The sequence below is a fragment of the Rhinolophus sinicus genome, linkage group LG01 (assembly GCF_036562045.2).
Source record: "Rhinolophus sinicus isolate RSC01 linkage group LG01, ASM3656204v1, whole genome shotgun sequence".
Lineage (NCBI taxonomy): Eukaryota > Metazoa > Chordata > Mammalia > Chiroptera > Rhinolophidae > Rhinolophus > Rhinolophus sinicus.
In genome coordinates, this window is record NC_133751.1 from 155756774 (window position 1) to 155769532 (window position 12759).

The 12759-nt window shown below is 33.2% G+C and overlaps 1 protein-coding gene across 6 annotated transcripts in view; it reads left to right on the forward strand.

The window, feature by feature from the left end:
• The window catches only part of UBR3 (ubiquitin protein ligase E3 component n-recognin 3), a 172073-nt gene that overhangs the window by 97446 nt on the left and 61868 nt on the right, over nt 1-12759 (forward strand). For all 6 annotated transcript variants that reach the window (XM_019727400.2, XM_019727399.2, XM_019727401.2 and 3 more), the window contains 3 exons: nt 685-773; nt 6330-6479; nt 7742-7875. In XM_019727400.2, the coding sequence (XP_019582959.2) occupies nt 685-773; nt 6330-6479; nt 7742-7875 (373 nt within the window). The remainder of the gene's footprint in view (nt 1-684; nt 774-6329; nt 6480-7741; nt 7876-12759) is intronic.

The window sequence follows — 12759 nt, forward strand, 5'->3', positions numbered from 1 at the left end:
CAGCTTCAAATTAAAATACTCTTTGGAAGTAGATAACGAATACATAATAGAATATAATTAATACAGAGGAATATTCATGCTTAGGTTTGGAATATAGTTTTATTCTTTATGTTATATTTGAGACTCTTTCAAATTCTTTTACTTCAAAAAAAATAAACTAAACTTGGAATATTTCCGAGTAGAAACTGGGAAACTTCCTGGCTTCTGTTTATTCTCTATTAGGAGAGACCTATTCTAAAGGTAAGAGTAAATCGGACTATTCTTATCTTTTAGAGTTTGTTCATATGTAAACATCATAGCTTCTTTTAGCAACTAGTTTGCTATTATTTGTGCCTAAAGTTAAATCGTGACCTCCTTGCTAAAAAAAACTCTGCTTGCTCTTGCTTCCAGCTGACATATGCTTAGGAAATTGTGTTGTTGGAAATCCAAATTTTCTATCTAATTATTATTTCACATTTTAAAATAAATCATGGATTTTATTTTTATTTAAGCCAGTGATTTTCAAACCAATTTAAAGCAGTGGAATCCTTTTAAGGACAATTTTATATGAAATTTAATACATAGTTCAGAAAATTGGTTCTTAACTGTGTGCCAAGGCCTTTTCATACATTATGTACTCCTGAAATATAGTATGTAAGTCTTTAGCACGCCTGGTACTTATCACTTTATTTCTGTTTAATCTAGGCGACAAAAGGCCAGAGAGAGGCAGCAGAAATTGCTTGCAGAGTTTGCTTCACGACAGAAAAGTTTCATGGAAACTGCAATGGATGTTGGTAAGTCAAAATTTATTAATTTAGAACTCTCATAAATATAGTTACTACCTTAGGGGTTATCTAGTCTAATCTACCAGTTTTAAACATTACAGACAGGTGATTTCTGGTCTTTATTAAAACAATAATGTAATAGAGGATCAGACCTTTATTGTAGGCAGTCCATTCTATTGTTGAGTAGCTACGGTTGTTAGAAAGTTCTTCCTGATGATAGCAATGCAGTATCCTCCCACTGTTCTCTTCTGTTAAACTATCCTTTAGGTTTGTGAGATTCATCAGTATACATTTATTTATTTTGATTTTTTTCCTGTGAAGTTATCCGAAGATCCTTAAGATAGTTTTCAGATACTTTTAGTGCCTCCTCCTTCTGCCACCTCTTCAGTATTTCTTAAGTCAGGTGTATTTCTCACTTCATTAGAATTAGCATTGGCATTTATACAATGAGAGGCAATGCCATTTTTCTGTGTCATGGTAGATTTCTATGAATAATGTTTTACAAACATTGGAGAAATAAATTAAATCTCAATTAATCTTAGTCTTTAGTTAACCAGGATACTCCCTTCCCTAATTCTTGCATTCCAGTGATTTTTTTTAAAACAAAAATGCTGAAAGAAAATAAAGTCATGCATTTAGTTGAAATATATACACATATGTGTATTTAAACAAGCACATACATTCTCATGCACTTCTTTGCATGTAAGCATTGTATATAACCAGTGTCCAGAGAGGTGTGGAGGAAGAAGTCAGTCCAGATTTAGCATAGTGTCTCCTAAACCATCAACAGTGGATTTTATGTTCAGGATATATCTTGGATATAAAGAATACTTAAATTCTGTTTATTGAATTAACTTTGTATCTGTTGTCTTATATGAAAGAATAGGGTTTAGTTGATTGACACTACTTTCCTTTTCTCCATCTCTTCTTCTTTTACTTCTCCTTTCCAAATATTGACAATTATATTTTTTGTTTTTTACATATTAAATACAATTATAAGTATCTATCAATTGTTGTATCTATAAGCAGTTACTTCATACCCCTTTATATAAAATGTACTAATAAGCACCTCTATCTTTCCTTTTCCTATCTCTACCTTCACCCATTTGTAAGTTACTTGTTTACTTTTAAATTATCAAGGTTGCTAACATTTTGTTTTGCAGTTACAATCAAGTGTTTTATTCAAAGGTTGACTAAAAATTGAAAAATTAATGTGACTTTTTGAATGTTGTTGAGTAGTGTGTACTGTGCTAGAATTCATTTACTTTTTTTGAGTCCAGTGGTCTGACTCCTAGACACTTTAAGAAGACTTTATTTGGTATATAGCCTCTTTTTTTTTTTTTTTTAAGGTTTATATTAAAATATAGCTAACATACAACACTATATTGGTTTCAGGTGTACACCATAGTTTTTCAACATTTATCTACCTAAAGAAGTGATCACCATGATAACTAGCAACCATCTGACACTGTATCGCACTATCACAATGTCATTGACTGTATTCCCCATGCTGTATGTTATATCCGCGTGACTTTCGTTAACCTCTTCTTCCCCTTCACCTCCCCCCCTTTTTAAAAACTTTCAATTGCAGTTGACATTCAATATTATATTAATTTCAAGGGTACAGCATAGTGGTTAGACATTTATATAATTTAAGAAGTAATCCCCTGATTAGTCTAGTACCCACCTGGCACTGTACATAGTTATTACCATATTATTAACTATATTCCCTATGTTTTATTTACATCCCTATAATTGTTTTGTAACTACCAATTTGTACTTCTTAATCTCTTCACTTTTTTCACCCTGCCCCCCCAACCCACCTCCCATCTGGCAACCATCAAAATGTTCTCTGTATCTATGAGTTTGTTTCTGTTTTGTTTGTTTGTTTATTTTCTTTAGATTCCACACGTAAGTGAAATCACATTGCATCTGTCTTTCTCTGTCTGACATACTCCACTTAGTAGAATACCTTCCAGGTCCATCCATGCTGCTACAGATGACAAGAACCCATTCCCTTCCATGGACAAGCAATATTCCACAGTATATATTACCACCTCTTCTTTATCCATTCTTCCATTGACAGACACCGAGGCTGCCTCCACATCTTGGCCATTGTAAATAATGCTGCAATGGACATATGGATGCACATGTCCCCTTGAAGAAGCATTTGGGTTTCTTCGGATAAATACCCAGAAGTGGGATTACTGCATCCTTTTTGTCTCTTATTATAGTCTTTGTTTTAAAGTCCACTTTGTCTGGTGTAGGTATTGCTACCCAGCATTTTTTTTTCTTTTTCTTTTTCATTTTCATGAAATATCTTTTTCCTATCTGTTTACTTTGAGTCTGTGTGTGTCTTTCTATCTGAAGTGAGTCTCTTGTGGGCAGCATATGTAAAGATATTGTTTTCTTACCTATTCAGTCATGCTTTCTTTTGATTGGAATATTTAATCCACTGACATTGAAATAAATTGTTGATAGAGATGTAGTTATTGCCATTTTATTATTCATTTTTTTAAGCTTTTATTTTTGTCTTAAGTCCCTCTAAGATTCCTTGTAATACTGGTTTGGTGGTGAGGAACTCCTTTAGCTTTTTCTTGTCTGGGAAGTTCTTTATCTGTCCTTTGATTCTAAATGATAGCTTTGCTGGGTAGAATAGTGTTGGTTGTGCGTCCTTGCTTTTTATCACTTTGGATATTTCGTGCCAGTCCCTTTTGGCCTGCAATATTTCTATTAAGAAATCTGCTGAGAGTCTTATGGAAGCTCCTTTGTAGGTAACTGCTTTTCTCTTGTTGCTTTTAAGATTCTTTCTTAATCTTTATCCTTTGGCATTTTAATTATGATGTGTCTTGGTGTGGGCCTCTTTGGGTTCATCTTGTTTGGGACTCTTAGCACTTCCTGGGCCTGTATGTCTATTTCACCAAGTTAGGGAAGTTTTCAGTCATTACTCGTATAGTTTTAATACCTATTAACTAATAATTTATAATAATAATAATAATCCAGTTACAGTGATGTAAATCTGACACTCAGAATTTTTCCCCGTGTGTTGCCATTTAAAAGTACAAAAAGTTCTTTCTCTTGAAATTTTCTGGTTTACGAGTTTGACATTTTCCTATAAAGCTAAACTTAGTCTTAACTATGATCTAGCCATTATGCTGCTAGGTATTTACCCAATTAATGTAAAAACTTATGTCCACACAAAAATCTACACATGGATGTTTATAGCAGCTTTATTCATAATTGCTCAAAACTGGAAATAGCCAAGATATATTTCAATAGATGAATAAATAAACTGTGGTACATCTATGCAATGGAATACTATTCAGTAATAAAAAGGAATGAATTATAAAAACCATGCAAGGACATAGATGAATCTTAAATGCATATTGCTTAGTGAAAGTAGACAGTCTGCAAAGGGTATGTACTGCATATTTCTAATTATACCGTATGATATTTTGGAAAAGGCAAAAATATAGAAACAGTAAGTAAACAAACCAGTGGTTACCAGCATGGGGGAGTGGTGGTGGGCTCAATAGGTGAAGCATAGGATTCTTTAAAGCAGCTAAATTATTCTGTGTGATACTGTAAGGTTGGATACATAACACTATGCATTTGTCAAAACCCACAGAACTTTACAACAGAGTGAATTTTAATGTATGCTAACTTAAAAAGTCATTTAGGAGGTTGGAGGTCCCAGGGTGGAATACAGAATGTGAGAAGAGAATAACTGTATTACAAATGTACCAGAATGATAGAATCAATCATAAATTACCAATAATATATTTTAACTCATTATAGAATATACACAAGCAGTAATTGTCTTCTTTTTTTAAAAGAAATAAATCAGGATCTTTTTAGTTTCTTGAAGGAAAAAAGGGACATTAGTATCCGTAATTATTAAAGCTAGAATTCAAATAAAAATAACTATGCATCAAAAGAGATCATCTATTTTATTTTCGTGCCTTCAGCACTATATCACTGTAGAAGACTGTCAAGCCTTATTTAAAAACTAGAAAAGCTGACTTAGCAGCTTCTTTGATGTTGCATGTTGGTATTAGGATTTCCTTGAAGTTTTCATGTTGATTGTGCCAAGACATAAAAAAAGGAAAGCTATCTTTGTATGCGAAATAGAGTTAATGAAATTCTAGTTCTTTGGCACTTAACGTGAGACTGAATTATTTCATGTCAATTTAAGTCAGGTATTTCTCTATTCTCCTTTGAACTTGAGACAAATCAGACACATATCCTCTTTTCTGTACTAAAATTTTCTTCCTAAAAAAGCAGTAATCACACATCAAATCTTACTGGCCTTTGGTACTTGCTTTTGAAATCTTTTCATTTTGACCCATTAATCTTATTTGCATAGACATTGAACTTTCTGGTTCTGATTCTATTTATGTATTGTTGATTGTTTTTTCTCTGATTTCTTTATTGGCTTCTTTTTTGTTTCCATCAATGCTAGGCATTATCCAAAGTTGTACTTTAGGTTTCTGCCACTTTTCCTCTCAGTTGCTCTTAATAACTATCAGATATATGTTTATCTGTATGAATTCTTATTAAAACATATCTGAGCTTGACATCTTTTTCTGTTTTTGTCATGTATTTTTACATATTTATTTAGGTATGCCTCCATTTTTTTTTTAGAGATAATACTTTATTGTTGCACAGGGTTTCATAGTTTTTTCCAAAATCCATCAGCTCTAAGTCAAGTAGTTGTTTCAATATAGTTGTGAAGGGTGCAGCTCACAGTGGCCCATGTGGGAATTGAACCGGCAACCTTGGTGTTATGAGCGCCACACTCTAATGAACTGAGCTAACCAGCTGCCCCCCTCCATCTTTTTTTTGACACACAAATCACTCCGGTCCGTTTTCCTGGTCTTCTCAATCCCCTACCCATATCTTTGCCACTGTGGACAATATCACTGATCTTCATGAATTTAAGAATCTTTATATTAAATTCAATATTTTATTTATTGTTATTAATGGTATCATATTACCAGAGGGTTACTGTTATTTTCTATAGTAGTCCTGCTTTAATATACTCGTATATGGTCATCATATCTAAAGGAATTCACTTCATAAATAAATATAGTGATAATTATGGCTAAGATATAATCACTAGAATTGAAAGTAAAAGATAAATAGTTTGTTCCTCGTTCATCTCCTAGTATTTATTGCCATTTATTTACAAGAACTGTAATGTTATTATCAATTTCCCTTCTGAGATACCTCAAAGAAAATGAAAACAATTTCCACCTAATTTCCTTAAATTATAATATTTTAAAGGTTTCTTTTGATACAAATGTCTTTGCCTTCGTGTTTTTTTGTTTCAATTTTATATGGGAATGATACAATGTCAGAAGTGTGTTTGACCATGTATTATTTAAAGTCTTTAATTATCAACTCTGCATTTTTTTGTCTTTTGCTGAGTAAACACTTTATTTTAGTAAGGTATTTTTTTCCATAATTTTATTACTATTTTAATGTTATTAGTATTGAAGCTCAAAATTATTTGGATTTGATTTTTTTTCCACATTTTGATTGAAGAGAGATTTTTCTCCTCAGATTCTCCTGAGAACGACATTCCTATGGAGATTGCTACAGCAGAACCACAAGTTTCTGAGGCAGTATATGATTGTGTTATCTGTGGACAGAGTGGCCCCTCCTCTGAAGACCGACCTACAGGATTGGTTGTACTGTTACAAGCATCCTCAGGTAAAATCAGTGTTTCAGTGGGAACATTTTAGAGACAAAGTATATGCAACAAGTTAATAAGTACTTGTATTGAATGAAAGTTGTATCTTTGTTCAGATATAACTATAGGTCTATATAGGAAGGATCGATTTAGATCTGTGTAGCATAGTTTCTTAATCAGGTTTTATCTCACTTTTTTGGACATGAGTGTTGGAAGAAGCCCTTAACAGAGAGATCTGTCTATATGTTACACATTGTTTTTCCTTAAAATGTGATGGTATATTACCAATGTTAGGTGGTCAATAACTGAGTTCAGTGTTCTTGGCCATTTAATTGTTCTAAAATCTGGAAGCATTTTAAGCCCAGAAATAGTCTCAGCTTAAATATTTTAACTATATAAGGCATATTCAGGTAGCTTTTTCCTTGTATCTTGAGTTACTAGAAGCAGTCATTCTTGAAACAGCCTGCTAATTGATATGTTAGCCAATCTATAGTTAACAGATTTTTTTTTCTTTTTTTTTAGTTTGAAGGATTTGTCTGAATGCCCTTCATCCTGTCCCATACTGAAGTTTTTTGAGGTGGGATTAGGGTTATAAGATACAACAGTTGTAAATATATACACACCAAACAGCAGAGACCCAAAATATATGAAGCAAACATTGACAGAACTGAGGGGAGAAATAGTTTTATAATAACAGTTGGAGACCTCAGTGCTCTACTTTCAATAATGGATAGAACAGCTAGACAGAAGATAAAAAAAAGAAATAAAATACTTGAGCAGCACTCTAAAACAAGTAAATCTGGAATATCAGTATAGTGTGAGATGGGTACTAGACTGAATGGGGGGATCACTTCACAAATCATATAAATGTCTAACCACTATGCTGTACACCTGAAACTAACATAAAATAATATTGAATGTCAGCTATACTATTACAAAAATAAGAGGATGTAAAGTACAGCAGAGGATATGTAGTCAATAATATTTAATCACTATGTACAGTGTCAGATGGGTAATAGACTTGTTGGGGTTATCTCTTTGAGGCTTGTAAATATCTAATCATTGTGTTGTTTTGTACATCTGAAACCATTAAAAATATTGACATATTTGAAGCTTTTTTTACTCTGTAGAAGAAAACTGGAATATCACTTTTTTAGGTCTTTAAAAATATTCTAATAGTGAAAATATTAGTGTAGCTGGTGGTAAATAACTCAGCTTTTCTTGGTGAATCAGGTGTATATATTGGTTATTTAATAAGCTCTTATCTCTGTTGTTAATATAGTTTTGGGGCAGTGTCGTGACAATGTTGAGCCAAAAAAGTTGCCTATCTCTGAAGAGGAGCAGATTTACCCTTGGGACACATGTGCAGCAGTTCATGATGTGAGGCTTTCATTGTTACAGCGATATTTTAAGGATGTAAGTACCCTTTTTATCAAATAGTGTTTTTGTCTACATAATTGATAATTATTTCCCTCCAGAATTTTATAGTTTTTCTTCTACCAAATGTCATTCTAATTTGGAATCTGGAAATTTATTAGGAAAAAAATTAATATGTGGATAGTAAAGAAATGGAATTCTGTTACAAGTAAAAATTTCAGGATATAAATGTACTTTTATTTTAAATGTTGTTTGTTGTGAGGTATACGAATTCAATTCAATAAAATGATAAGTATTAACTCTATGAAAATTTTTAGATATGGTATGAATATTTTATGATGATTTTTGCCTCATTCTTTTATTTTCATTTAAAGATATACAATAAAATCTCATTATGATGTTTTTTAAATGTAAAGTAAGGGCAGGTTTAATTCATGGACTCTGTGGTTTCTTGTGAATTTGGTAGGTTTTTTTTCCCAGCTCTTTGCACCTGGGGATCTAACACTCAGGTGTCATAAGTCTTGGAAGATCAGATTTATTTATTTATTTGTTTGTTTGTTCAGCAGCGATGTTCATTTATGTATAAATTTTCTGTATCATTTTTAATGTTTTCTGACTGGCTTGTCAATGGGGTTTCCTTTCACCTGTTGTTTCTTGGATGTGTCTTGAATTAAGTAAACATATGATAATAATTTAAATTACTTAAAATGTAAAGTGAAGCATTATTTGAAATTAACGTGTATGAGATGATTATCTTGATAGATTTCCAAATACAATTTTTTTCTTTCCCATAATGCACTGGATTAAATGGAAGAAACTAGTAGGACAGGTAGAAGACAGAATACTTAATTTGAATACACAGTGACTGACGTAGTGATAAGAGAGTAGAGTGTGGTTCAGTGGTCTGGACAGAGAAGCACATTTTTGGTGGATTATGGAAGAGATGATGGCTGTAATTAAGGAGGTGTTATATAGCGTAGAAAGAGTCCCAGGTCAGAGAAACGGGGGTTTGGTCTTGATTCTGCCATTTCTTAATAATTTGAGCTTGGCCATATAAACACTCTAAGACTCAATTTCCTCATCTGTAAAATAGGGCTCATAATGATCTTTCATTTTTTTAGATCACTTTACACATAATAAAAGTAAGTATAAATGTAAAGTGGTGTTTTTAGTATTCAAGCCAGCCCATTTAGGAGGGCTCAGGTGTTAGGCTTTATAAGGTAGCTTGTTTGATTAGGTAATGAGAACCATGCTTCTATATATTTTCAGAGGCTTTACAATGAAATTATTATTTGGAAAAAGAAACCTGTGTGTGCGTGTGTGCACATACATATATGTATGCATGTATACACACACATTCACAGTTTTTTCTTTACTTTGTATTGTTTCTTTGAATTTTTTGCAGTGTGTGTATATTTATTCATCAGAGACTGATAAATATCTTCATTTTGAAGAAAATGATGAAATTGTGCTAAGTTATGCCTTTGCAGAAGTTTACTACCACCTTTATTTAGATTTTATTTTCTTGCCATAATCCTGGTTTTAATTTTATCATTTTGAATCACTTTAGAGTAAATGAATAACGATGAATCCTAAAGCCAAATAGCAAAGAAAAATGACTTGATTGAATCAAAATGTAGTACAGTTTTAAGAGCAATTTTGAGGAAAGGGGAGATCTAATAAAGGAGAGAAAAAATGGGTATCTCTTTCTTTCAGCCAGAATACTTACTCATTTCTAGAAACAATTAATTTTTTTAAATAAAAAGGCTCTGAACTGAAATCTGAACTGGACTGAATCTGTGTTGTGTTTTTGTTAGTGATTGTGAGATTTTATTCCTATATTACAACTTTTGTGTACTTCGATAATGGTTATTTTATGTGTATATGGTGTGCTTCTTGGACTTGCCTCTGGAAGTCTAGGACCATTTCGTATATTCATTTTATAGCCCCCTATAAAAGGGGCTAGTATGTGCTGTATATGTTGTAGATGCTTATTGGATTTCTTATTGAAATTACTCTAGCAAAGAGTACCAGAGCTTGGTAGCCAGACAGATGTATAGAGGACAAGAGTTACTATCAGTGGGCGCTGATACCGAGTAGAGAATTAAACTGTGTGTATTTGCTCTCTTTAGATCTAATGAATACATTTTAGAGTTGACATGTAGAATTTTAGCCATGTAAGACAGTACAGTTACTGTTGAAACTGGAAGTGTTATATATAAGAGATAAGACAAAGTAAGGGAGGAACCTGAGCTTTGGAGTCAGATAGAGTTGGGTTTGAACTTAGGCTCTACCACTTATAACAGAGTGATCTTGGTAAACTTTTCATTCCTTTTTTGCAAAAGGGGATAACACCACTTACTGTGTGAAGTTTTAATAAATGTTGAGGCTGTGAAGATTCAATGTTAAACACTTAGCACAGCAGTGGAAACATCATTGAAGTCTTCCTAAGTTATTAATCTCATATTGGTAAATGTTTTCCTGCTTTTTTTCCCTCTAGCAGATTCAAATAAGACAACTAACAGTTACATTAACAAATGACTTACTATTTCAGTTTTAAAAGCTAACTGCTTTTTTTAAAAAAAGAAAGATTAATTGCATTTTTATAATGCATTGCCAAAGAAAGCAGGTTGTTTATTAGCTTACTACTAACCGTTCTACAATGGTCTAATACCAAAATCTGCATCTACTTCAAGTGGCTCCAAATCATAAAACAGAAATGAGCAGGTCTCCTGTTGTTTTTCTGATTTGTAACAGTAGAAGCTAGCTCACCTGCTGTGAGTATTTGATTTGTGCTGCTGCACATATTTAAATCTTCTGCGAAGGCATTTTGTACTGTAATGTTGCCAACTTTTAGATGCTCATGAAGAGTCTTGATTTAATATTGGAACTTTGTTTACTATTGTTTAAAGATGATTTGGTCATTTTACATTGCATTGTATAAATTTCTTTCTAACATAAAAATAAAATTTAAAGGTTTACTCAATTTTTATGGCTCTCAAATCCTCCATTGTATGCTTTCACTCACGTTACACCTTATGCCTACTAATACTGCTCTGGCTTGGCATCTATTTAGAGGGTAAACTCAAATTTAGGCCCCAGTGCTGTTTGACAGAGGCCAAATGAAAACTCAAGAAAATTATTTTAGGAGGAAACATCTAAGCCTGTGTATAGGTTAAAGGGAAGGAATTAGCAGAGAAAAAGAAGTTGAAAATGTAAGAGAAAGAGGAGATAGAAGCAACTAACTTTTAAAACAAATTTCAAATGAGTATGTAGTGGGCTTATATAATTTGTTTCCCTTCTTTATTGTATATTAAATTAAACCCTTGTAAATGTTAAGGCACTTTTTTTGATTATTCTTTTTTTAATTGAAAAAAGTTAGTTTCAGGTGTACAAAGCAACGTAATAGTTAGACATTCAAACCCCTCATAAAGTGATAACCCACCCCCCAAGCTACTACCCCTCTGACATCTTATATAGCTGTTACAATACCATCGACTATCTTCCCTATGTTGTACTTCACATCCTATGACTATATGTACCTATATATTTAGTTATAGTTGACATTCAATATTATTCTACTTCGGCTCTTCAGGTGTATAGTGCATTGGTCAAGCATCTACACCGTCTATGACGTGGTCCCCCTGATAAGTCCAGTGCCATCGGGCACCTTACATGATCTTTACAACATTGTTGATTATATTCCCCATTCTGTATTAACTATCAATTTGTATTTCTTATTGCCTTCACCTTTTTCACCCTGACCCCAACCCCATTCCCATCTATAACCCTGATAGATCTGGTACCTATCTGTCACCACACCTAGTTATTACAATATTGTTGACTATATTCCTTAGGCTATAACTTACATTCCCATGACTACTGTATAACACCCAATTTGTACTTCTTAATCCTTTTCCCTTTCACCCATCCTTAACCCCCCGCCCATCTTAAAGAAGTCCCTCTAAGAGTCCTTGTAATACTGGTTTGGTGGTGATGAACTCCTTCAGCTTTTTCTTGTCTGGGAAGCTCCTTATCTGTCCTTCAATTCTAAATGACAGCCTTGATGGGTAGAGCAATCTTGGGTGTATGTCAATGCTTTTCATCACTTGGAATATTTCCTGCCACTCCCTTCTTGCCTGCAAAGTTTCTGTTGAGAAATCAGCTGACAGTCATATGGGGGCTCCCTTATAGGTAACTAACTGCTTTTCTCCTGCTGCTTTTAAGATTCTTTGTATTTAACCTTTGACATTTTAATTATGATGTGTTGTGGTGTTGGCCTCATTGAATTCATCTTGTTTGGGACTTTTGGGTGCTTCCTGGGCTTGAATGTCTATTTCCTTCACCAGGGTAGGGAAGTTTTCTGTCATTATTTCTTCAATAGGTTTTCAATTCCTTACTTTCTCTCTTCTCTTTCTGGTATCCCTATAATGCGAATGTTGGTATGCTTGATATTGTCCCAGACGTCCCTTAAACTCTCCTCAATTTTTTGGATTCTTTTTTCTTTTTGCTGTCCTGGTTGGGTGTTTTCTACTACCTTATCTTCTACATCACTGGTTGGATTCTCTGCTTCATCTAATCTACTGTTGATTCCCTGTAACATATTCTTCACTTCCGTTATTGTATCTTTTATTTCTGACTCACTTTTTTTTTTTATGGTTTTTGTCTCCATTGTTATGTTTCCTATCTCTGTTAAAGTTCTCCCTGAGATCATTGAGCATTCTTATAACCAGTGTTTGGAACTCTGCATCTGATAGATTACTTATCTCCATTTTGCTTAGTTCTTTTTCTGGAGCTTTGTTCTGTTCTTTTATTTGGGACATGTTTCTTTGTCTCCCCATTTTGGCTGCTTCCCTGTGTTTGTTTCTATGTATTAGGTAGGGCTGCTATGTCTTCTGGTCTTAGTAGAATGGCCTTATGTAG